This window comes from Pagrus pagrus (genome assembly GCF_965226575.1).
Source record: "Pagrus pagrus genome assembly, chromosome: 16".
In the NCBI taxonomy this organism is placed as follows: domain Eukaryota; kingdom Metazoa; phylum Chordata; class Actinopteri; order Spariformes; family Sparidae; genus Pagrus; species Pagrus pagrus.
The window spans coordinates 9881618-9908019 of NC_140200.1; the positions used below are offsets into that span (position 1 = coordinate 9881618).

General features: G+C 42.1%; 3 protein-coding genes across 6 annotated transcripts in view; all 3 read right to left on the reverse strand.

The window, feature by feature from the left end:
* Window positions 1–3657, reverse strand: part of LOC311271706 (adenosine 5'-monophosphoramidase HINT3-like) — a 40299-nt gene extending 36642 nt beyond the window's left edge. Inside the window, exons 1-4 of the mRNA XM_084377501.1 lie at window positions 3480–3657; window positions 3286–3403; window positions 2409–2478; window positions 2184–2310 (exon numbers count right to left, since the gene is read on the reverse strand). Coding sequence (XP_084233627.1) covers window positions 2184–2310; window positions 2409–2478; window positions 3286–3403; window positions 3480–3566 — 402 coding nt within the window. The 5' untranslated portion in view covers window positions 3567–3657. The remainder of the gene's footprint in view (window positions 1–2183; window positions 2311–2408; window positions 2479–3285; window positions 3404–3479) is intronic.
* A 577-nt stretch (window positions 3658–4234) lies between these two features.
* On the reverse strand, window positions 4235–6617 carry LOC311271599 (adenosine 5'-monophosphoramidase HINT3-like). The gene is made up of 5 exons (XM_084377346.1): window positions 6482–6617; window positions 6057–6174; window positions 5789–5858; window positions 4997–5123; window positions 4235–4909 (listed from the first exon to the last, which is right to left on the reverse strand). Exons 1-5 carry the CDS (start codon window positions 6569–6571, stop codon window positions 4847–4849), a joined length of 468 nt encoding a protein of 155 aa, XP_084233472.1. The 5' UTR covers window positions 6572–6617; the 3' UTR covers window positions 4235–4846.
* A 948-nt stretch (window positions 6618–7565) lies between these two features.
* On the reverse strand, window positions 7566–22642 carry ncoa7b (nuclear receptor coactivator 7b). Of its 4 annotated transcripts, none has more exons than XM_084377628.1 (17): window positions 22541–22642; window positions 21375–21558; window positions 16611–16768; window positions 14381–14451; window positions 14183–14290; window positions 13985–14086; window positions 13549–13674; window positions 13215–13399; window positions 12616–12737; window positions 11799–12383; window positions 11516–11687; window positions 11154–11301; window positions 10884–11006; window positions 10634–10786; window positions 10238–10333; window positions 9378–9451; window positions 7566–9301 (listed from the first exon to the last, which is right to left on the reverse strand). In XM_084377628.1, the coding sequence occupies exons 2-17, from the start codon at window positions 21410–21412 to the stop codon at window positions 9166–9168; spliced, it is 2397 nt and encodes a 798-aa protein (XP_084233754.1). In that variant the 5' UTR covers window positions 21413–21558; window positions 22541–22642; the 3' UTR covers window positions 7566–9165. The 4 variants fall into 4 exon arrangements, with proteins under 4 accessions (XP_084233754.1, XP_084233751.1, XP_084233752.1 ...); XM_084377625.1 differs by having other exon boundaries at window positions 12616–12770; XM_084377626.1 differs by lacking the exon at window positions 22541–22642 and adding an exon at window positions 22277–22487 and having other exon boundaries at window positions 12616–12770.
* Window positions 22643–26402: the final 3760 nt, after the last annotated feature.

The following is a 26402-nucleotide window of genomic DNA, read 5'->3' on the forward strand; positions in this document are numbered from 1 at the left end:
TTGAATCTCTCCTGGTCTCAGGGCAGAAGTTGTCTGAGGGCAGGTGAATCCCTCCTGGTCTCAGGGCAGAAGTTGTCTGAGGGCAGGTGAATCCCGCCTGGTCTAAGGGCAGAAGTTGTCTGAGGGGGGGTGAATCTCTCCTGGTCTCAGGGCAGAAGTTGTCTGAGGGCAGATGAATCTCTCCTGGTCTCAGGGCAGAAGTTGTCTGAGGGCAGGTGAATCCCTCCTGGTCTCAGGGCAGAAGTTGTCTGAGGGCAGGTGAATCTCTCCTGGTCCCAGGGCAGAGACCATTGTTTCCCACAATTTTGTCCGAGGGCAGATGAATCTCTCCTGGTCTCAGGGCAGAAGTTGTCTGAGGGCAGGTGAATCTCTCCTGGTCTCAGGGCAGAAGTTGTCTGAGGGCAGGTGAATCTCTCCTGGTCCCAGGGCAGAAGTTGTCTGAGGGCAGGTGAATCCCTCCTGGTCCCAGGGCAGAGACCATTGTTACCCACAATTTTGTCTGAGGGGAGGTGAATCTCTCCTGGTCTCAGGGCAGAAGTTGTCTGAGGGCAGGTGAATCTCTCCTGGTCTCAGGGCAGAAGTTGTCTGAGGGCAGGTGAATCCTTCCTGGTCTCAGGGCAAAAGTTGTCTGAGGGCAGGTGAATCTCTCCTGGTCTCAGGGCAGAAGTTGTCTGAGGGCAGGTGAATCCCTCCTGGTCTCAGGGCAGAAGTTGTCTGAGGGCAGGTGAATCTCTCCTGGTCCCAGGGCAGAGACCATTGTTACCCACAATTTTGTCTGAGGGCAGGTGAATCTCTCCTCGTCTCAGGGCAGAAGTTGTCTGAGGGCAGGTGAATCTCTCCTGGTCCCAGGGCAGAGACCATTGTTACCCACAATTTTGTCTGAGGGCAGGTGAATCTCTCCTGGTCTCAGGGCAGAAGTTGTCTGAGGGCAGGTGAATCTCTCCTGGTCTCAGGGCAAAAGTTGTCTGAGGGCAGGTGAATCCCTCCTGGTCCCAGGGCAGAGACCATTGTTACCCACAATTTTGTCTGAGGGCAGGTGAATCTCTCCTGGTCTCAGGGCAGAAGTTGTCTGAGGGCAGGTGAATCTCTCCTGGTCTCAGGGCAGAAGTTGTCTGAGGGCAGGTGAATCCCTCCTGGTCTCAGGGCAGAAGTTGTCTGAGGGCAGGTGAATCCCTCCTGGTCCATGCAGCAGTTAGGCTAATCAGGGGTCCTTCTCTGTGATATAATTTCCTGTCACATGGTCTTCTTGCACAAATTAACAAAATGGCTCCTTGAATGTTGGTTACACCACCTTGGCACTTTAGGAAGTTGACTTGACAGACACAATTCCCCAAAGTAATTATAATATTCAGAACAATGGTGTTCCAGTTATTTTATTCATTATTAAACAACACAAATGTAAGATTATGCCAAACTAGTTGATAGGGTGTTTTATTGAGAATTTTTTGGTACAAAGTTTTTATGGTTACACCACATTTTTGCCATTATCCCCTGAAAATTCATTTAAATCCAGAAATTTTAGATGAGGTCTTCAAAAAGAGAATGTATGCAAGTAATTTTTTACGTTTATTTTCAAATTTTAACCTTTTTAATTCAACTGAACCATAAGAACACACAAAAAATTGCGTCCCATCATTGACCCATATATGTATATACATATAGCATATACATATATTTGTACAGTGAACACAACAGACATATCAGACATAACAAGAGAAAATGTGGCTTATTTCTGATTTTGACAGATTGTGCCAACAAAATGATGATTACATTTTTCAGGCGTCAATTATAATAACTTAAATTATTATGATTATTGTTATTAATCATAATATTATTATTATGATTATTATTAATAATAATAAGACGAAGATAATTTAGAATTTAAATTTAGATTTAACAAAAACGTAGAAAAATAAAATAATCTAAAGACTCACTTGACTTGTCCGTTAAAAACAAATTAAAAATGGAATCATATTCATAATTTAAAGAAAATTATAACTTTGTTTTTTTTTACATTTTTGTTGTTTGCAATTAGAAAACGTAACAATGTTATTGATTGGCCTATATGTTTTTAAATGAATAATACATAATTATCCAATCAATAGATGCTGCTAAAATTAAACAGACTAGATCATTTTGTTGGCACACATGAGTCTCCATAGAATAATAAAGGTACCACTCACTGTGATGAACCAGTGAGACTGCGGCCCGTAGTGTAGCTGCGACTTGAAGCTCATCGTACTGGCTGGAGCCAGAGCGTGGAGGTGGAGGTGGGGAACGGAGGAGAACGGCGGCATGTGAAACCCAAATCTGCACAGAAGTCAAAGAAAAACAAGTGAACAAAGGTTTGCAAAGAAAATGACCTGAGCCACAACTCTGATGACGTCATCTCGGAGAACTGGATTTACCTGACGTCATCTAGGTTGCTGACTTTATTCTTCTCCAGTATAATTCTTCCCATTTCTACCATCCGCTCCACTGTAAACAAACACACAACATCAATATGATGTACACAGCAGGATATCTATTTTGTAAAAATACTCAATGATAGTATAACCATTAAAGGTGGGCTGTGTAACTTTTTCAGCCGGTCCTCATCAGAAAAACGACCCTATATGTTGACTGCAAAGGCAGCTTATTATGACCGTACTGACGATTATTTTGCGTGTTGAACTTTTTTTTGGTACAATGTTGTCGTATTTAGTCCCACATCATATTCCTGCACTGTGGGACTTCTGAATGGGCAGTGCATTCATATACAAGCCTGTTTCGCTCTCATGTTAACAAGTACAAACGTTAACATATGGCTTTAAAGCAGGCCTACATCTAAAGCTCATGTTGTAAGTAATATACAATGGCGTATCTCCAAATTGTACTTGAGTAGATGTACTTAGTTACATTCCTCCACTGAGTTTTGAGTTATAACAAAATAACAAGTGGACAGTGAGTTTATAAATGACCTTCTTAGTGGCATTGTCACACCAAATTTCAGGACACCTTCTGGTTATGTTTACAGGTATGAACCAGAAAATAAAACACACTTACACAAAATGTTGTAGGTAAATAAAAATAATGAATTCACTCCCTGTCAGTGAAGCAGTGTCTTTAATTTAGAGTAACATCAAGAACTCAAGGGTTATCTCTCCAGTTCCTATCTTAAACAGTGCTGACTGAACTGTCACTGGCACTCTCAAACATTATGAAATGTCCCTTTAATCAATCAAAGACTGATGACTCGTGTTTTCTATTGAACAGCTGACAAACTGAGGACAGAGCCTCTCTCACCTAGAGGTATGTCGCCCCCCTGGAGACTTTTGCAGTTGTCGATGTGCGTCCTGGTAACAACAAGGTAATGATGTGTGGCACCAGGCTTTATGTCCCGGAAACAGAGCAGCTCCTCATCCTGTAGAGACACAGGGAGAGTCAGGAGTCTCCAGCTGTTGAACTTCTTCAGACATGAAAGATGAGTTTGTACTCACGCTGAGCAGGATCTCTGTGTCAGTCTGGCTCTGCACTATTTGGCAGAAAGGACAGTCTTCGCTCCCAGAAGCATCCCGAGTCCCCATGAGTGTTTCAAGAGTTGTGTCTTTAATAGAGAATGAGCTCTCTCAGTCTGAATCATGTCTCTGGGCGTGTCTTCAGTCAGGAAAACCAGCCGGTCACAGAGCTCATCGATCCACTGCTGCGTTCACTGGAGCTGCGTAAATACCTGTTTCAAGTCATTTAAAGGGCCAGTGTGTGGGATTTGAGGGGATTTAGGAGTATGGATTGACTACAATGTCTTATATGTCCTCATAAATGTATAACAACCTGAAATTAGTCTTTCATGTCTACAGGTGGAGTGGGTCCTCTACAATGGGATATGCATGAAGAAACACCTCAACACAACTTATCTGAGTCGTATGACTTCTGATGAAGAAATGCCGCTACAAAGTTAAAAGTCAATCATTTCATCTACTGCAACTCTTGGGAGAATGCAAATAAACGTTTTATATAACAAAAGAACAAAAGCAAATCAAATAATTCCTTTAAACTCCCCTTTAAAATAATCAACTCATAACAGACTTGTATTAGTTTCCAAAGGAACCCTCAAAGACCAAAGCCCCCAAACATGGTTGGAAAATATAGATACTATAATGTTATATCATTATCATATTAGAAAACATTCTTAAGTCCAAAAAGGATACGGACAATTCTGCAGAAAAAATAATTTAATTTGAAATATCACAGCAGATCCTTACACACAGAAACACAGTGTTTAATGGAGTCAATCCATGGCTTCAGTACATCAGTGTTCATAAAAATATAATTCATTTCATACACACGTCTGTGTGGAACAACGCGTTTCGCGTTCAGTGTCATCAGGTTCAGGTCTGGTATGTATAATAACAATGTTTACAAATACAATGTTTTAAAATAGATATAAATACAATTAAGTGGCTATATAGTAATTTCATTATGTAAAATAATTTATAAATGTGTATAAATATGCATTAACACCAATACAGTGTACATATACATATACATACATATACATACATACGCACATACACATATACATACATACACATGATTAGTGTGTTCTTGAAAATGTACATTATGAATAATCCTAATGGCTCGTTTTTGAAGAAGGCACAATGGTCGTAAACAGCTGTTGTATGTGTTTCCCCAGATCTCTGAACAGTAGCTTAATTATGGTAATAATAATGAATTATAGAGAATGTGGAGTGATTTATTGCTCAGAAAGTGCTTTGCTTTGGACCGTTGATGTGTATGTTGAATAACATCGGTCCCAACATTGACCCCCATGTTCCTTCACTGTTCTCCCCTTTCCAGATGTCTCAACTTAACTTTTGAAACCGCATCTAAAGAGATCTTTACTCTTTAGGTGCTTCAGCATATGTTCTTCCTGCCGAGAGAAAAACACTCGTTTGAATAGAGGCATGGAAAATAATTCAAGTTTTCTGTTTCAGTATTTCTAGTCCTCAGCACTCACAGTCACAAAACGGTAAGTCTTTGGGATGAACTTATAGCCCAGGCCCTCTGAGATTTGGCTGGTGGGGGCGAGCACGTGGAGGTGGAGGTGATCGACTGAAGTGTAGGGAGGTTGGTGGAAGCCCAGCCTGTGGAAGAAAACAAATCAATGCTACGATCAGCACATTGACGAGAAAGTCAAAGTAGAGATCCCAGAAGAGGAAAGAACATTTTGGGGAATATGCCTATTTGCTTCTAAGGCAGAGAGTCAGATGAGAACATTGACACCACCCAAATGTGAAGCTTACAGCTAGCTGCCGGTTAGCTTAGCTTAGCATACAGCCTAAAACAGGGGGAAACAGCTAGCCTAGCTCTATCCAACAGTGACTAAATCTGTCTACCAGCAAACCTGAAGCGCTCTGATCAACATGAAATATCTTGCTCATTTAATGTGACAAAAACGTTAAAAAGTGTTAAAGGGACAATTAGCTGCTTTATCGGGGGGTTAGCTAGTTGCTGGACTACATTTTTGGCTCGGAGCAGTTGCCAGGCAACTAGTTGCAGTTCCAGGAAGTTACTGTACCTGGTCAAGATGTGATAATGTGACTTTGAACAGAGCCAGGCTAGCTGTTTCTCCCTTTTTCTACTCTTTGTGCTAAGCTAAGCTAAGCTAAGCTAAGGACATGAGAGTGGTATCAATCTTCTCATCTAACTCTCCAACAGAAAGCCAATATTAAGCGTATTCTTAAAAACTATTCTTTAAAACTTTGAAGGAAAAGAGAGAGACACTGAACCACTACCTGTCCTCGTCTACCTTATGTCCTTCATATCAGTGATCCCTTGGTCTCGTAGCACAGCTCTCCCCATCTCAGCCATCTGTTTCACTGTTGGATAAGTGACTCAGTTATTAAGCTTAATATTAAAGTATTAGCAGGAGTTCAGTGATAGTAGATGTAAAAGTGGCAGCAGGAGTATTGGGACTATTGTAGTATCACTACAAGCTGTGTTATTATCAGTTGCAAGAGTAGCAGTAGCAGAAATAGTGGTTCAGTGGTATTCGCAGTACTTCTACTACAACTGACCGAGGCCGATGTGTCCACTGTGCAGAGAGTGGCAGTCGACTATGTGCTGTATGGGCACAACCAGGTAGTGGTGGGGAGCAGCAGGGTAAATGTCCCTAAAACACACCAGCTCCTTAGTCTGTTGGAGGGAATGGAAGTAAAGATTAAAGGACAAGTTCACCCTAAAAACAGATCATAGATACTCATCTCTACTGTATAGCCTATAACTGTTTAAAAACCCATACAACCAAAGTAAAACTAATGATACAGTAAAAACATAAATAAGATTTGTGTTCAACATGAATTACATTCAGATTTGCCTCCAACACCTATTTAACCCACATTACTGCTGATATAAAGGTGTAATGTAACTTTCTGGATCTGTCACGGCAGTTTCACAACCTGAGCTTCAGCTACAGCCGTGCGTCTGTTTGAAAACATCTTACCTTCGTAATGATCTTCGTTTCTTTGTCTCTATCGTTGGCTATCAGACAGAAAATACAACTTTCAACTATTTCTTTAGCTGAACCTGCCATCCCGACCGTCTCCTCACCCACCTCATCTCACCTCACCGCAGCTTGTTTGTCGCTTCCCGTAAACGTCATTCAGCTCACGCCGAAGATCGTATGTGTGCGCAAAGATGGCTAACTGAATGTTTTTTTTTACAAAAGCCGACTTTTTATAAATGGAGATCAGGCTTCTTTGTGATCTTCAACTGTCACTGTCACTGTTTAAGGGTCGATTTAAACAAGTCACATAGACTTAACAATTTAAAAGTAATTTTTATGATAAACAAATCAATTTCCCTCGTACACCTGCAGTTCTTGCTGCGCAGAAAGTTTCAATTGAACTCTTTTAAAACTTTAAATAGATCCTCTGTCAATGTGTGTACATCTACATGCCAAGACAGGATGACATGCTATACAGAGATTTCACTTCTGATATGTTCTAGGATGACGATAACATACTGTAGAATAAGCCAAAAATACACTTTAGTTCAATACGGCCATATATTTAAGGTCTAAACATATTAAACTTTCAAGTTAGCCATACCTGACATCCATTATATGGTATCAGGCTTGATTTAAACCTTATTTGAAGAAATTCAATGTTCTGATGATCCACTGTAGTTTAATTAACACAATAGAGCTCTTTGGGGCCAAGCGGTATAAATCCACCTGGAGATATACATATAAAAGTAAAATGAAATCTAATCTAAACAGAGAAACTTGGTGAGGTTCTCTTGCCAATAGTATTACTGACAGTGAAAATGTGTTGAAAAAACAGAGGTGGAGTGAGACCTCATTTAGATCTGAGAATTAGTCAATTTTAATCTACTGAGTGCATCATCCTCTCATTTAGTGATCTTTGATTACAGTTTCCATTTAAAGGCCATGTCTTTACTGTAACTCTCCTGTCACATGCTCAACAATGGTAATTGCTGGTAATGCTCAATAAAAACCTGTTATAAAATCTGAGGTCACAATAATTAAGATCAAACCGTAGACATAAAAGTTGGACACGACCCACTTGTTATAGTATGTAGCTTATATATTTGACATTTATTTCAGTTTAAATGTGGTTGCAATAACAACACAATAAATAGATCCTAAGTGAAATTACAGACAACAGCAGTTTTGGATTCACAAGAAATAATTATTCAGGGAGCATTCACAGTTACAACACTGAACAGCTAAAAGACAACGAAGCTCATTTTCACATGAAGCGATAACTGGCATTAGTGGATAGTATGGCAGGTATCATAACAGTGGTGTCAGATGTTTGCGGTATCTGCATATTCATGCACGCGCCATTTCCAGGTTAGTAGATCTGAACTTTTAGTAAGTGGCATACCAGAGTGCAAAAACAAAAACAGAAAATCCCTTTTTCCACCCATTTTGAAGTAAATTAGGAGCTGACGTGTGGTCAGACAGGTCAGTAGTGCTGATCAGACAAGGTTCGTTAACAAGTCAACACTGAAAGAGTGATTGATTACAAAAGGGCCACGAAACAACGTTGACTGTCGATTAATCCTGCAGTGCAAAGTGACATCATGATAAACCTCTCTGTGACTCTCTGAACAACAACCACGAATGGAAAAAAATCAAAGATTTAAAAATTAAGTCTGCGCTCAAAATGAATTCAATACTGACGGCAGTCTCTTATAGTGCTCGTTGTATCCAATCAGAAACAGAAATATTCAACACAATACTTATATAAAAGTACAACCATTAGAAAAAAAACAACAACTCAGCATTATTGATAAAAAACAATGTAAAAATAAAATGCAAAAATAAACAAATCTAAAATATTTTATAAAATATGAGGAACTCACAACAAATACGAAATTAAAATACAACACATTTGGTCATTGCAAACATCTCCTGGCTTTACCGCTTGTTTTGGTCCGCATGGGGAATGAAAATAACCGACGTATTTATGTGGAAATGCGATGAAACATTCTCACTCAGTTGGTCTAAAAACTCAAAATAACAGATCTAGATGGCCTTTCAGGGGAAGTGCAACACGTCTGTTGTAAACAATTACAGAGAGTGGAAGTTAATTTAACTGGAGGATCTGAAAAATCTCCCTGGCAAATTTCACTTCCTTCACGATTTGAAATTCATTGCGTCGTTAAAAAAAGGAAAGAAAAAAGAGATCAATCCAAACCTCCTCAGTTCAAAATCCTGTACATTACCAAACATACAAATTTCATTTACCATTATTTCTGCTAAGGTTTACCTTCAGCATCAAGGGACAGTTTAATCAGCAGCCTTCCTCTTCTCTCTCTGGTGGTAAGGCAGGGAAAAGCTGGAGGTGTTGTCGGATGTCTAAGGCAGCCAATGAACTGAGAGCAACACTCCTATTTCCACCTTTAAAAGGAAGGATGAACCAGACATAAAACTGGCCAGCCTACCTGCAGATCAACCTCAAAACGGGCTACAGAAGACTTCCTGCAGAAACACCTGCACAAGCTGCTTCCCGTCTCCTCTCACAGAACATTTAGTGTCATTGTGGGGTAGCTAGGTGTTTCCTCCAAGTGATGCGTAATAGTCTTGGGGAGGGAGGAGGTGTTTGAAGGTTTGGTGCGGAAAGCAGATGTAGAAGTAGCAGGAGCGGGCGGGTGTGGCTACTCGAAGGTCCAGACCTCCAGACTGTGGATGTTGAAGTCCTGCTGGGTGGAGAGTGGCTGGTTGTTGAAGGTGGCACATTTGGTGGTGGTGCCTCGGTACAGCTCGGCGTCCAGCCACAGACCCAGCTGACCCCTGCAGAGGACGAGACAAAGAGTTAGAGAACAGGTGTAGATCAATTTGATTTTCTGTAGCTGGTAGATCTACTCACCCTCCTCCGCCCATCTGCAGAGAATCTGTGTTGCCCTTCACAAAGTAAGAGTTCTCTCCCGTCCAGCGATACACCTGCAAACAGACAGCAAACAATACTGATATATTTGAGGAATAAAGCACCCAAACTGAGTTCTTAGGCTAACTCAGTCCTGGTTTCTACCAGGCAGTCTGGTTCAGTTCAATTCAGCGGAGTTTGTTATACATTTGAATGGTTATGTTTACATATTCAACTGTCAAAATAGTTGCAATATGATTTTTGGGCATATTGTCCTAGTTATCAAAAGTTGTGGTTGGTACCAGAAGAACCACTCCATGCCATCCTTTTCCTTCATTACTCTTCTGTTGAGGTACATAGTTCCCTGATCTGATACTTAAAGGTTGAGTTAAACACTGCAGACAACTCATTGGTCAGTTGGAACAGCTACAGTTGTGCTCTGATGGGGGATTTGCCAAACTTGTTGTCTCCAGTCTCTTCTCACGCAAAGGTTATTTCCTTGTCGAAGTAAACAACCTCATACTGACGCAAAACCACACAAAGCATGTGTGTAGGGAGTGTGTGGTTGAGCAGGAAAGACAGAGAGAGAGAAAGAGGAACAAAGGTTGGTAGTTTGTATATGGTAAATGTTAAATGGACTGTATTTCAACAGCACTTTTTCTAGTCTAAGCGACCACTCAAAGTGCTTTACAACACAAGTCAGCCTTCGCCCATTCACACACACATTCATACACTGGTGGCAGAGGCTGCCATCTCAAGGTGCCACCTGCTCATCAGGAGTAATAACCATTCATATGTTCTCACGGGTTCCAAGGGCACTATACTGAGCACTTTGGTGGAAGTGGAGCTTCAGTAAAACAAACCTTGATCTCAGGACAGAAGCTGTAGAGGAATGTCTCTCCTGTGCCGTAACAGTGTTCACTCACTCTGAAGGGATGAGTCGAGAACGCCCCAAATATCTGTGATCAGATTCAAACGCAGGACAAAAAGTCAATTAACTCGGAACAAATAATCATAAACTAGTAGTTAAAACTCCCATGGATATACAGGGAATCTGAAATTCATATATTACTACAGCGTAATTTTCAAAATGACCCCAAGGTGTCACCAAAGTCACACACTTACATGATAAAATACTACAAATCTGAAAACCCCTACAACTGTGTGTGTACATGCCTCTTTGTATTTGTTTCACTTGTAATACATAATGATAATGTGTGTCAGCAAACCCCGCCCAGTCATTTACATCCAGTACCGACCTGGTTATCCATGTCTTTGACGACCAGCAGTACAGGACTGTCCACGTCCTGCAGGCTCCTGTACAAAGTCTTCAGGCTGGTCCCATGTTTCACAGTGCTGTAGGCCAGTCTCCAGGGGTAACCCTGCACACGGGCTGGCAGGCGACAGGCGAGCTGGAGAGCAAACAGATCATGATGAGGCTTTTCAAACTTTATTCATTCTCTTGACAGTTGAAGTAACTTCATGCTGTTAGCAGCCAGCCGCAAGAACCTTCTCCATGTGTGTGTCCTGCAGCAGATCACTGGTGTCGCTGAGCATGGGCAGTGCATCCACAGAGTCTCCGTCACAGCTGCCGAAACTCTGCCGACGCTTAGCCTCATCGATGGTGATGATCTTAGAGCAAAACGAACATAAAAGCAAGTCAACATCCAAGACAAATCAATGGCACACGGCTCAGGTGAAATGGTAGCTAACACGCTGTTATAGCATTTACTCAAACAGAATAAACCAGGGGGCTACTTGCTTTGCTACTGCGCTCACCTCCCAGCTACAGGATGCAGGGTCACTGAAGAAGTTGTCGATCATGTCCAGCTCATCTTTCTCCACAACAACAAAGCCCTGCTCTCGAGCCTCCTTCCCGTACACATCCGGAGACCACTGGACGAAAAACGCGTACAGATGGTCGACCCTGGAAAGGAAACACGCACACGGTCCATCGGATTGCTTAAAAAGCACATTACCAGCTTAAACACATTGTAGTTTAACACCAGATACGTTGACAATGAACTGTAGTGGAATGTGACTTTCTACAACCGGGGACCTTTAATCATGTGCTACTTCAGCTGGCAGGGCTGTGGGTTGGGAACTTATATATTAACGTAAGAGCTAAGTCGTCCTCTCACCTTTCTTGTGGCACGGCAAACCAGTACTCTGGCTGTTTACCCCGGCCCCCAAATGAGTGGGCGGGACTAGAGGACATCCCAGAGACAAAAGACTTTCTCATTGGCTTTCCCACTTTGAAGCACAGGAACATCGGAGGGTTTTTACTCTTCTCCTCTGATGAGAAAAGCATGTCTGTAGAGATTAAAATGAGAAGACAGAGAGGGAGAGTTTGGTTAGTATCCAGACATTTAACTGTGAGAATCCACCTAAGGGTTTACGATCTAGTTTCTTATGTATTTCTACCTTCTATTGGAGCCTGCATCCTCTCCAGCAGCCATGACTTCACTTCTGCCTCATAGCTTTTCTTCCGTCTCTCCTCCTCACTGATTTCAGCTCCACCTGCTGGTCTGTCTGGGCTTTGTCTCTTCAGACTGGAATCCCCACAAACCTCCGGAGCCTCCTTCAGACTCAACTTCCTGTTTTGGTCCTCTGGTGCCCTTTCACGTGCACCATTTAGCAGCTCTTCGGTCCCTTTAGGTTTCATATCTTTGGTTTCAGTTACCTTCTGGCTCGTGGGTTTGTCACCCTGTTTTTCAGTCTCTGAAGAGGATTGCATTGACTCTCCATCCTCGATGGAGCTGTTCTGAGCTACGCCCTCATCCTCGTCATCATCCAGCTTCCCTTTAGTTTGACCAAGCATCGACTTGTCCTGGAGGACATCCCAGCCTGGGCAGCTTGGTCCTAGATCCGGCTGGACCTTGCTGACAACGCTGGGCGTTTTGGAGGACGTCCCCTCTGCGTCTTCGTTGCTACCGTTGAGAGTTGGCTCCAAATCTGTGAATCCTTCATCTGATGGAGATTTCTCTGTTTGCTCACCTTCTGTGCTCACTGGTATCAAGAAGATAAATCAGTATTTTGTTTAATCAATTTGGAGAGGTTTTTTGTCTATAAAATGATGCCCATCAATGCCCAGAATAGTGAAAAATTGACACATTTAACTTTAATATATGCACCATTTTCTTCCAGGAGAGCATGCCCTTGGTCCGAGACCCTCCCACCATACTCTCTCAAAATCCTGTGGTAAACAGCGATACAGTGTATGTTTCACAACACGACTTACCAGTTTCTGAGAGGGTCGATTCAATGTCGTCCAAGACGATCGGTCTCTTCGGATCGAGAGCTTCGTAGCGGCTGAAGGGGTTTAGATCCCGCTCTGATGGCAGTTGCTCCCACTCGCCGGGCCTGTACACAGGACACAAATCCTGGGGTAGGTCTCTGTGGGGTCACGGGGCATCACACATACCGCACCGCAAACCAAGGATGGAAATGAAAAGGGGGGAAAAAGAAAACAAAAAGAAAAGGTCCAACAAAAATTAAAAATGAGAATGACACAAAACAAAAGAAAACAAAGTGATGCGTGCGATGTATAACAGCGAATGAATTAAAAGAGGAACGATTCATGAAGAACAAATCAAAAGTTAAAATGAAAAATTACAAAACTAGAACAACTGTAAGGTTTTTAACTCTGAACTCAGAAGATGTGGTAAAAAAGGCAAATGTGTAAAATCCTCGAAAACGAAAGGGCTTTGTACAGTTTAATTTCGCAAGAAGAGGAAATGAAAAGAGGAACCAGAAAAGGAGAAATCAGAGCCGAGGACTCGCAGAGGCGCGGTTACAAAAGAGGCGAGTGAGGAAAGTGACATGTTTAGGAGCCCTTACGACGGCAGAGCATCTTTGAGCTTCATGCGCGACACGTCGTCATACAGCGCCACGGAGACGACCTCCTCCATGGGACAGATCAGGCCGTACTCCTCGCAGCCGTGCTCGATCACCAGGGGGTCTGACTTGTGGGGGTCGAACATGATGTTGTTGGGTGTCACGATCAGCACCCCTCCCACCACTCCCTGCAATAACAGCATAACACACAGAGACACAGCAGTGATACACAATTGTGCCTGCAGGATCCAATATGAGACATCGTTTTTGTATTTTTGCAGTAGTATTAGTACTTTTAACTTAAGTAAAGGAGCTGAATACTTCGTTGGCTTCTTACCATGCCATCGGTGAAATATTTGCAGCTCATCTTGATGAATTTAACTGTTGCAGGGCTGTCGTCCTCCGAGTTTGGGGAGAGCTCACGCCGGAGGGACTTTGCGGACGTGCAGTTTGAAACACCGTCCTGCGGGACGTTAGAAGCGCAGATCAGAGACCTGAATGTTCGGGCCAGAGCCAGAAATTTCATTCCCACTCATACCCACTGACATGTATGATCTAGTGGATTAAATTACCTTCCATTGCAAAATCATCTTTTTTAATCCATCATGAAGGACAGCTTAATTTGAATATAAACCATTTTGACCCCTCGCAGTTAGACCCAGTGTAGATGGACAACTTTAGACATTTCATCACCAGTACCTGCTATTTCAACAAAACCAAATTTGTCATTAAATGTCTACCGTCTGCAAAATAATGAATACCTCCACACTTACATGTGACGCGTTCTCCGATGAGCCATTTGTGAACGAGGGATCAGAGCAACTCGGAGACTTTAGGTCAGTCTCTGTCTGGTTCACGTCGGGGACAAACAGCTTCTGTAATAACAATGACGGGCAGCGAACGGTGAGCCGGTCAGAGGAATAATGAGGGAGCTGCAGCAGTGGTGACTGTGCTACCGACGAGGTTCTCACCTGACCGGGGTAGACACTGCGGGAGAAGAGCTTGTTCAGCTGGACCAGTTTGTTTGGGGTGATGTTGAACTTGAGCGCGATGCTGTTGAGGGAATCTTTAGGCCCCACCTGTGTCACGAGATGAAAATGAGCGGATACTGCAGCCTTTCTGCTAATCAGCATGTCATCTGAGTGTGTTATCGCTGTAGTTTTACTCACAGTGAATTCCACTGTCCCCGGTGGCCTCCTCTTCTCCCTCTTGGCCTGATTTTTACTTTTACAGCCATCGTCTACAAAAGGAAACAGAAAATGAGAAGAGGATATTAAAACAAAAGAGAGGAATGTTAACACAATCCGATAAAGGCGATGCTTAGAAATCCCCCGACCGAGATGACCTTATCCTGTTCTTAACTGCCTTTTGAGAAAGTACCAGAGTGTTTTTTTTTTGCCCTGTCATTACCCAGCCTTCAAAACACTGCCCCACACATACTGGAACAGTTATCATAAAACACACGCAAACAATCTGACCCTTGTAGTAGACAAGGTCCACAGTCAGCACTTTCTTCTAGCCAAGAACACAGGAGCTATTAGCGTACCACTCCCTGACTGCGTAATTACACTGCTGCTGCCTCCTCCATGGAAACTGAGGGCATGACTAAGCATCAGACAGCCAGACTCCAGCTGCATCTGTCCTTTACTGTACCGAGCATCAAAGACAGGACTGCTGTCGCTTTTGTGAACGCGGTCGCTTATTCATTTTAAATTAGACCAGGAGCTATATATGTTATGTTTGTCTATGTTTTGGTTGTCTGTCACACTGCAGAGCATCATATTTGATGTGATGGGCTGCAGGTAAAAATGTCGTGATATTAAAACAAAGGCACGCTGCAGAGTTTACACAGCTGGCTGACTCACTGCTCGCATGATAGGAGTCTATCATCACGATCAAAAGGGAGGAGATGGGGATGATATATGCAACACATGATGGCATGATTCATAATGCAGCTTACACTCACGACAAAAGGCAGAAAACCAGCTTGAAAGCGGATATTCAAACTGCGCTCCAAGTTGTAGAATAGATTTGTTTGCTTATATTGACAATTAAATCAGTTTAAACACTGAGTTCTAGCAGCTCGATGACACGATCTACAGTAGCCGACATCAAATTATCACTAATCTATTCAGCCATTTTCATCAATGTTTGACAAAGCAAAAATCCACTGAGTAACTCATTGTTAGTCATTTTTAAGCTGAAATTGAGGGCGTCGCAGCGTTACTATTGTGACTTAATATTTGCACCAGCTCTGAGGAATCACAAACTTTGTGAATGCAGCAACGTTAATGTCATCATCATCTGTACAACAGCACAGGATAAAGGTTATGCAACTTCCTGTTTAAAACTGCTGAGGTTGTTCCCAGCACAGAGGACCGTTGTGCCGCAGGATCAGTCAGATGGTGATCATTTAAAAATAACAGAGTAGGTAGTAGCAGGGACACAGACACCGCAGCACTAATGCCACAAATAAGTCGACATACTGCTTGAGTACTTCTGTAGTGGGACATTTGTTTTTGCCTGGTATAAAACTGATTTCACTTTGAATGGTGTCATTACACCAAAGTCAGTTTTAATTGCCATAATAGTGGTCCATGATTATAATATTTATGACTTCATTACAATGCTCATGGGCTTGAGCTTTACCCAAGTGTTAACCCACCATGATGTCACCCATTGGTTTGTTCTGAAGCCTCCAGTTTGGCAATAAGGCCGTCTCCGTCTTGTTTTTTTGGGACCAGAAGTGACCATAGTGAGCTGGGGAGGAAATCCTAATTGGATATGACTGAGAACTCGAAGACGTGCTGTAGTAGCAACGTTTCAATCACATGTTAGCCAAGCCCTACAGCGTACCCCGCTTTATTGTCTATTTTTCTCTAAACGGGAACATAATTTACAAAATGAACATCATGCCGTGTTGAAGAAGACTTGCGACTAACAACTGAGGCCATAAACTCATTTGGAAACTTATTAAGGAAATAAATAAAGATAGAAGTAGGGTCATTTTCTCATAAGCTTACGTGATATCGGATTTCTTTTTGTCACCAGTGGAGTTGAGGTTTAAGGCACTTCCACACTGGCTTCACTTTTTTAAGACCCGAGGGCTCCATCCATATTTCACGCAGTCGATATCTTTACCCTGTTATCCTGCACCCAGGCTGTTGTGCCATTAGTTTTACAATTAAATAATCAGGTTACAAACAAATTGCATCGGAAGTAACCCAAGCGGAGCCTTCCCAGCTCTCCAGCTGTCCATGCAGTCTCCATTTTTTAAGGAGGTCTACACAAGATATAGTGGAGTTTTCTAGAAATAATGTTAATTTTCTGTGTTATTCAAGGGCATCTAAAGGCTTCAGGGTATGATCCAACATATGGAGGTTTAGATGCAGGCCTTACCTGAGCCGGCAGATGGCTTTCCTGTTATCCTCTGTAGATCCGTCTTCTTGTTGGGGTCGCTGTCATTTGGGATGTCTGGACAGGAGATGATTGCCGGGTTCTGCTCGTTCACACTCTTCTCCGATTGGCTTTGCTTGAGCTGCCTCCGCCTCTTCAGCCTGTTGGGACATGTTCACATCTTCTGATGAAGTAAACTGAAGACAGTAAAGGAGCTTAGATTGCCATTTGATTGCTTTTGTTATAACGTATGCCATGACAACTCCTTCAGGCCGGGATCGATATACAGCAAGTACAAAGTTGTGCACCGACATATAAACCCTCTGAATGCTATAAACACAAAAACAACATAAAGCTGACTGTCCAGGTGCTGCTATCTTGCTCAAAGATAAAACACCTTTTTCTCTCTTTTCTTTGCTGCATCAGCTGGATTCTTCTCTCAGACAGTCTGTTTAATCATTGAAAAGGTAACGGGATGATGTAATGGCATCTCCAGGCCCTGTTGGGGTTCATTATGGGGGAACACTGCAGTGCAGTGGAACCACCGGTTAGTGGAGCACTTAACAATAATGCACGCCCCACTGAAACCTTAAGTGTGTGTATGAGTATGTTAAGAAAAGATAAGACCGGATTGATTTATCTTAAGCTATGAGTGAAAGGGGAAAGTGTTGCTCTGCCCAGTCCTGGGCAAAGGACAAAATAAAGAAAAACTAAAAGACAAGCGTTTTAAGTGTTCGAGTGCCTTAATGGAAAGGCGGTCGATAAGGGTGCAGACAGACAGAGCTCTCCCACAGCCTCGAGTCACTCTCCTGCTTTAACTGATGCAGCAAACATCTGGTCGTGAACTCAAGAATCTGCAGCCGCATTCTCGACAACAACTGTTTGACTCTGGGCCATTTTGCAGAATATCTTAATCACACTCTAGCCTTCAGGTTACTACTCTCCCTCCATCTTATGTCCTCTCTAAACTTCACTTTGTAACAAGTGCATCCATCTTAGCTTAATAACGGAGAAAACAAATTGTCAGTAACAAATGAAACTTCCTCTTACAAGGCTTGCTTTATTGTGCTTTCACAGTGCTAACAGAAAACACAACCGGTAGGCCACTATTGGACCCATCTGTATGATTTTAATGTGGTATTTATGTCTGACAACCATTTATTTGAATCAGATGTATATCATTATGCTTTTTTTAAACAGTTGAGTAGAAAAATGTGAAAGCAATTTGCATCCTCCATGACAATAGCGAGTCATTGCTCTTTTCTTTTGTCTTCATGTTTGCAGTTGTTTGGCTGGAAAACAAATCTTTTCCCAAACTGCAGTTCTCAAACAGACACCAGTGGGCTTTCCTTCAAGATATTTAAAACACCGACGCCATCACCACCAGGCTTCATGTCGGAAATTGTACGTTTTGCATGTACCGTAGTTTACTACAATGGCCTCAAAGCAAAACTCGGTTCTCATCAGACGATGGACCCTTTTCTCACTTTGATTATTCACAGTCTCCCACATTTCTTTTGGCAAACACCGGCCAGGATGTCGTGTGAGTTTTCTCAGTAGCCATGAAGTTGTGACTGGTGAAATCTCCAAGGCAACAAATGCAGCTCAGTGGCACGGTGTCTCTGTAGCTCCTTCGCAGTTGCCATGAGCCTCTTGGTGGTTTGTGCACAGCCTGCTCCCGGCAAATCTATAATCTTCCCATGTTTTATGCATGATCTCATTGTACTTGCTGTGTATTAGGTGCCTCTGAATCTCCACCTTGCTGCAGACATGTCTGGAATATTTTGTTTCCTTGTACGGATGGTAGTTTTGTCCGGGAAACTCACAAGCGAGCAGCTGAACATTCCAGATATTTGACCTAAAAGCACTCATGACATCAGGGAGAATTAAATGCACTCGGTTTCACTTTTACAAAACGATCAAACACGAAAAAGTCCATAACGGGTTAACACTTGTTATTGGTACATGTGTATGCTTCACAGCGACCTTTGCTCTATTTGACAGGAAGCGAGGCAGCATATGGCGCAAGCAGCAGGGGAGCTGCATGTTTCAGGAGTAGCTGTGTTGGGAGATAAGCCCGATTTTCCTTCCTGACGTGTTCAATCTCTCGGCTCAGCGTCGGTCTTTACAGTAACTAGAGGTTCGATGTAGTCATCACCGTTGTTTTGCTGCTTACTCCCACAGGTTTGCACTCTCCCTTTACAGGAAAACACCACCTCTGAATCAGCTCCAAGCCTGCATCCCATTACCACTTCATGTACTCCAGACCCAATAATTAGAGAGCAAGTGAAATGCGACGCCATTACAAAACAATCTCTCCCCATTATGTAACATTTCCAACATAAGCAAATCATCAAAACACCAGACAAATCACAGGTTTGTTGTGTACCAGGCTGTCTGCATCGCCTGAAAGTAACCTGAGACAAGAATAAAACCCATTAGGCTGCACCGCATTACCTCGCAGCAATAATCACAAGTACGCACTCAACAACTCTGATACTGACAGCACAATCTCAGAAATCTCGTGAAATGTTTGTTTAGGCAGAAAACCAGTTAAACAAGACATATGCATGTTTCTCATGCTATGATATACTGTTATGAAGAAAAGGCCCGGCAAAGACGGGATAAATGAAGCAGAGCGAGAACTGTATTAAGGTTTTTAGACACAAAGCAGTCATCCCTTAATCTTATTTATCGACTTACATTATGCACCCTGCTCTCCAAAATGAACACCCTCTCCTCTCCTCACCTCAGCGTAGCTGTGACAAGCCTCTCTCCACACACTTCCTGATATCGTGTTTCACAATGCCGCAAAAATCCAATTTTAAAGTCGACACGATCCCAGTGGGTCAATTCTGGCAAGAACTCTCTGACGCATGACTCGGATTATATATATAATACGAAGCTGCATCGGCTGGGTGCAGCTCAGATACAGGTGACTTAACTGTGCCGACCAGCGATTCAAAGAAAGGTGGGAATAAATAATTAGCTAATGCGCCTTGACGGCAGAATGTCAAGGTGTAAATGACCATGCAGCACAGTGGAAAAGCCACAATGTCGCTTCTAACGAGCAAGAGCAGGCTAAATGTTTTTGTGAAAAATTGCCAAAGACTTCTCCGCAACAGATTTATATTATAATATCTGTCTGGACGAGGAAACTCTGCCATTAAACTGACTATTTGATGCTCATAATTCATTGAACTTCATGGCACTTCATGGTCATTTTAGCCAGCATTTGGGGAAACAACACACTGTAACTGCACTGTAACGTTAATGGAGACATAAACCGGGTATCACAACTCACAGTATATGACAGTGTTGCAGTGTAGTTAATAGATCACTTAAATTGCACATATTTTCACACTTTTTTTCTCATCGTGTTTCTCCATTTTGAAATTGTACAACTGCTCTTCCCGTGTCCTCTTTATATATGAAACTAAGGCTTGTATGCCGGTCCTGGAATAGGAATCCCTCCTCTTGATCTCCCTTTCTTTCTCCAAATAAAGGCTTTAATAAAGACAGAGTCACATATTATACAGATTATAAAGACTTCTAAGGGCAAATATGTCTGTGATTTGGGTCGATGGAGAAATGTCTATCATTCATATTGTGTTGCAACAATTTTAATTCTATATTTATAATATCAGGGGTGATATTTCTGATATCAGCAATGTTATCTTTCATTATTTCTCCATATCAGTGTATATACTACCTTTTACATTTAGTTTTTTAGTGTGGTATACTTGTTTCTTTCCTATATGTATAGCATTTTATTTGTATTGTTATTCTATTACACACTGATGTCCACATTCACTCCTTTTAAACCTTTATTAGTAGTGTCTAGTTTGTTTTTGTATTTCATTCTGATGTGACTGTTTTTTTGTGTGTCTCTGACAGAAAAAAATCCAAAGTTCTGTCTTAACTTATCTAATCTTAAATCACGCTAAAATATTTGTCTTCCTTTGGACGATGCTTTGCATTCTTCTGCAGTTGGGAAATTTCTATTATGGCAACACAAACAAACAAGGAGGAGAGTGAGCGTGACACTGAACAGGGAGAAGATCTCGGACCAGCCAAGACGAAACATTGCAACTTTTATATTTTTGTTAAATGCTTAATGTAAACTTAATAATGGTTTTAACTAAAAAGGAGGAAAAAAAATCAAATGAGAAAGTACTTTTAATTTGTTGGGTATATAATTCAAATGTGGTCATTTCACATGAACTATTTATTCATAAAATTTCCAGAAAATCTGCCATATTGTGGTATGTACTGTTGAATGAACTGGGGCTGCACGATATGGTCAAAAAGTGATATTGCGTTACATTTTATATCACAATTTTCATTATCATTGAAAAACTAGTAAAATCATGATGATGTGGCATTTCTCCCTGTCTCTTTGTAGGCAAGAGCATCTCTGCAGCACTACAAAATGTCAATAAAGCACTGTTTTGTCACATTTTACCTTTATAAAATGCGATTTGGATATTGCACTTGGTCACATAGCGATTTTGATTATTCTGCGATTAATTGTGCACCCTTAACGAACATGAATATGAAATAACCTATATCGAGATTTGATTTCGGTTACATGGTTGACTTGGAGGGAAAGAAAATCAAAAACAGACCATCTACACTCATTCATAAAGGTAATGACCCTAAAATAAAAGAAATAAAAATGATAAATGAGAGCCAACTCCTGGAGCTTTGCTGCATGCAAAACATATAAATCAAATGTGAATCACACAAATGAGAGTCTCTTCTTACCTTGCAAAGTATCCCGGCTTCCTGTCTCTCTTCTCCATCAGGCCAGGGTCCTAAATCTTCATGCAGTCAAACGCATCCATACAAAAACACCCACCCCAGTGTGTGTCCAATCCAGCAGACACCACTTTTTTAGGGAAGATCACCTTCTTCTCACACTGCTGTGCTCTCAGGCTTCTTTCTTGTCCTGCAGAAGGGAAATAAGCTTTGGGATTAGCAAGGCTCCTCACTCAACAGCACTCACTGCAAGCAAAAAGCCTTACAGCTGACGGTGAAGCCTCATCAGCCTAAGTGGAGGGCGATGAAAGCATCCTGTAATAAGCATGTCGGGGCTACTCAGCTGACAATGGCTGACCAACAGGATGGAAAAACGCATCCCCCCTCTCTCTCTCTCTCTCTCTCTGCTGAAGAGGAAGAGACACATCTGCTACTACTTAATGTTGCTACAGTAAACATGTGTTTTATTATGTAATTATGCCCCCATCGCAACAGCATGTCTATTCTTGGCTGCATCACTTTGGGAATCCAGTAGATGTAAACATTAAAGACCACCATGGGTACAGCAGCAGCTAGCTGGGGAGGAAAACACATTAAAAATCACAGGATCAGGAGGAAACGAAACAATCGATTACACGCGTGTCACACACCCCGAGGAACAGAAACCTGGCAAGATCATCCACGTGTAGCCTTGGACGTATTATATAACAGCTAAAATGGCTAATCACAGAAGAAAAAAGGCTACATTTGAGGACACGTTACCCCACCTAGCTACGTTTCTATGTGTGTTGCGGCTTGCTAGGTGACTCCTCGATGAAGCCTCGTCTTAAGGTGCAGCCTCAACAAAAGACAGTCCAGTTATTGCGCTGATGTTAATGCCAGCCTACACGTTCAGCAAACACACTCACGGTGAGCAAGGTCCAGTCCACCCCAGCTGACTTCACAGCTGATGCTAACGGTGCTAGCTAGCCACTTTGTTGACAGGACAATAGCAACCTGGCGGAGATAAGGATGTTTAATTCGGCCGAGCCGCTCGTCCGTTATCTTCAAAAAAGGTAGCGTATTTCTGTCGGCTCAGTCTGGTACGACGCTGACGACAAACTCCGATGTTCAACGACGCATTTAAGCGGCAAACATGGCATAAAAACAGGTAGCTACAACAGCTCACATACCTTGCGTGCATCCTCAAGCAGCTAATGTTAAAATCTGAACGGGTCCCTCCTTCACTACGCCCTCTGGTGGTGTCATGTGCACTGTAAAAACACGCGGCTCGCCACTAGCTTGTCTCCGGGAGAGGAAGCTAATCTTCAAGTAATTTTAGCGCTAGCTGGAGGTAGCTTAAGATAGCTAGGCTGAGGATTTTGGTATTAGTCGATATAGGGAACAGAACATTGATAATGTTAAAATACTTGTATCACAATAGAAAGGGGTGATGTTATATACTATCGTGAATTGGCTTTCTTCAGCTGTCCCTGGTGGTCTAGTGGTTAGGATTCGGCGCTCTCACCGCCGCGGCCCGGGTTCGATTCCCGGTCAGGGAACACGTCTTTTGTTATCCTCCGTGGCCATAATCCAGTCAGTCCTTAATAAGCGAGGGCGCCGGATTTTAATTCTTAAGTGGGGCGGTACAAGATAAAGTATTTAAAGAGACAGTTCACCCCAAAATCAAAAGCACATAGTTTTCTTCTTTGTGGAAATATTAGCCATAGAGATGATTGCCTTCAATTGAATATAATGAAATTAAATTGTACTTTAAATGTTTTCTGGTATTTATAACCCGGTTACTCCAGATAATTTGTAACTTTTTTTTTATATAACTTTAGATATACTATATATAATTGTGTTACGAGTAAAAGCTTGAGGGTTTTTGTCTTTGTCAGCAATGCAATCTTCTCACCTCTCACTTAAAGTGTCAGTTGATGATGTTTTTAAGGCCTGACAAATTCACTTTAAATCCTGCAAATATGGCAGAATAATGCCTATTATAATTTAGGCCTATTTTTTCATTACACCATTTCAAAAGCATCCCTCAAGTTGGAAACCAAAGCGTGAAATGCACTGTGCTTGACTTTGTCACCTCCTGACAACCTCCAGAGCTGTTCACCAAGTGTGCCGATAGGTGGCGACAGTTCACAACAAATGGCAGAAGAAACAGAGGTCTGCAAAGGGCCTGTTGTATTAGGTATATAAAACAGATTGCTGATTAAAACAGTGCCCTGTAGCCTAAATGAGCTTTTATATGTCTTTAAGATAAAGAAAAGAAGAAACAACATCCAAAACAGTATGTTGGAGAGGTGTGTTTAATATTTACTTCATATGATTTCTTCCTTACCACCTGAAGCCCGATATCTCCAACACATTTGTGACGTTAACTCAAATGTAATCAGTAATGGTTTTCTATCTCTCCCATTAAAGCTTAGTTAAACCTAAATTGTTTGAGATAGAGAGCAATGAGACAGAGATAATGTGTGTTTGTGGAGCTCGGGTCCCGGAGAGCCCTCTGAGGTGGAGAAAGACAGAGAGCCCGGCTGCAGGCCCTCTGATTGGACAAGGCAGGAGTTAACCAGTTCCTGGCTGGCTATGTATCTTGGCAGTTATTTTGACAGGCGCTATCATTGTGAGAGAGGAGATAAGTTGTCTTAGGGATCGCCATGGCGCCGGTGTGTCCCTCCTCCGTCCTGTTCAGACTCTCATCAACCCCCTCCCCACCCTGCTTGGAGCAAAGGATTGTGGGGGACTGGTTTGTTGGGAGCAGGGTTTGTGTTGGCAGGGACCCCGGTGCTCTGGGTAGCATCGTCCCCCCTTCAAGACCTTTAGAGCCTTCATGTGACGGGACAGCCACCCAAATGTCGCCGTCCACCTTCTTTTACAAGCTCTCCCTTGCTTTTTGTTCCCTTTCTGCATGTCTGATATTTTTGCTTCAAGCTTTTAAATGCAAGTTATCTTTGATTTTTCTTGTCTTGTCTTCCTGGAAGCATTCAAAACACACAAGAGAGAAAGGGAAATTGCGTGGAGGCGGACATAGCAGGGAAGATTTGAAGAATTTTAGGCACTAAAAAAAGGCCGAGGATGAGCTCTAGTAAACTTTTGACTCTTTGGTGAGTAATGTTTTCAAGATGTGGCTCTCAGACAGGACTATAATAATTGTCTAAGCCCATCAAATCTGCAGCACTCCTGGTACTCTGTGTCATATAAGATCTGTACAGTATACAGTCAGTCTCATTTCAGCCTCTGATATTAGAATTTTTACTGTACTGTCCTGTCATGGCAGCACACACACACACACACACACACACACACAGTAATTTATGCAGCACAGGATGAGCAGAAAAAGGAACGAAAGGAAAAGATGGTTTTCATGTGTGCCACTGAGGATGCATATGTTTTCCTGTATGTGGCAACTAATAGAAATATTTAGAAATAAGCAATATGGGTTTTTATAATAACATATCAGCTGTGTCTGCTGTTGGAATGGGGAAATTTAAAAGAGAGACAACTGTAACAACGAAAATCCTTTAGCTCTCATTTTATTTGTTGTCTCGTTTGGCATAGTCAGTATAAATAAAGATAATATCCTGCTCATATCTTTTTTTGAATTGTTATACCCACAAAGGTTTGACCCAGCACAGGCCTTGGGGAGATTTAAAATCATTTCCCTTAGACGTCATACACCTCTAGCTTAGACTACAACCACTGATAACTTCAAATACGCTGTGGCAGCAAGGAGCTGCAAAACCTAAACACTGAAAAAGGATATGTCACACAAATGATAATTGATAGGAAATATGGGAGTCGTAATTCATTATAATGAACCAAACCTGTGAAAAAAAGCGCTTCATATTTGAGAAAATCTTCCCTCGGACAGTGTTTTTATCTGTGTGTTTATGTGAAGATGTAAGAATGCTGACAGACTGTTGTGCAATAAACCAATTAGGATAAGAAAATGTGTAAGAGCGAGTTGTTATTAATGGAGCTAATGACAGCAAGTGTTAAAAAAAAGGCTAAGAGTCCCTCTCACAAACCCTAACAGCCAATATCAGTGACAGATTTACAAGCTTTGGGTTGAGGACGACGCAAGGACGAAAGTATATTTTCTTTCCAAAAGTCCCTTATAGCCGACTTCAACAGAGGTTTTTATTGGAATATGTAGGCAAGGCTACAAATACCCTAGCCCTGTGCTAAGCTAAGCTAACTGGCTGCTAATCGTAGCGTCATATTTGCCACACAGACACAAGAGCGGTAGACCTATTCAAATCTAAAATGCTAAAATCTAAAATGTTAATGCTGTTAAATAGTCCAACGATGGTTTTTAAATTCGATTTAATAAAAAACAACAACAAGCTACACCAAATCATGCTAATAAAGTTTGACCGAATGACCAAATAGCCTAACAGTTGCTAGCAGATGTAACTGATTTGTACATTACGATACTAAAGTCTAAAGGCTACTAGAAAAGACAATTCCAGTGTTTTAAAGGAATAGTTTGACATGGAGAAGCACTTAGTAGCTTACATGTTGTGCTAAGCTAAGCTAACTGGTTGCTGACTGTAGCACCATATTTGGCAGACAGAGTCAAGAGTGCATTCTCATCATGGGAGCAAGAATATTGTTTTTATCGTTTTTATAACTCTTTGAAACCCTTGGGTGTGACGCATCATTCAATACTTTAGATGCGATTGGGACACGTTCACTTCCTTGGTGGTCCAGGAGAGTCAGGAGTGACTTAAAGACCACCCCTCAGGTTGCTGTGAGGTTAATGACCCCCCCTACACACACACACACACACACTCCCTCCACATACACACTGGCGACTAGTCAGTTAACAAAGACAGGGAAGGGAATGAAAGTGATGGAGACATGACTTGAAACACACTCTATACTGTATACCATCCAGTGCCACTACACCCACTGTCAATCTGCCAAGTCAGCTGAAGCACTGCAGCCATGACCTTTGACCCAGGAACTGAACGGCAGGGGAGAGGTTATCAATGTCGGGGTTTTTCGTCCTTAGAGCTAAATGCCCAGACGGTGCAG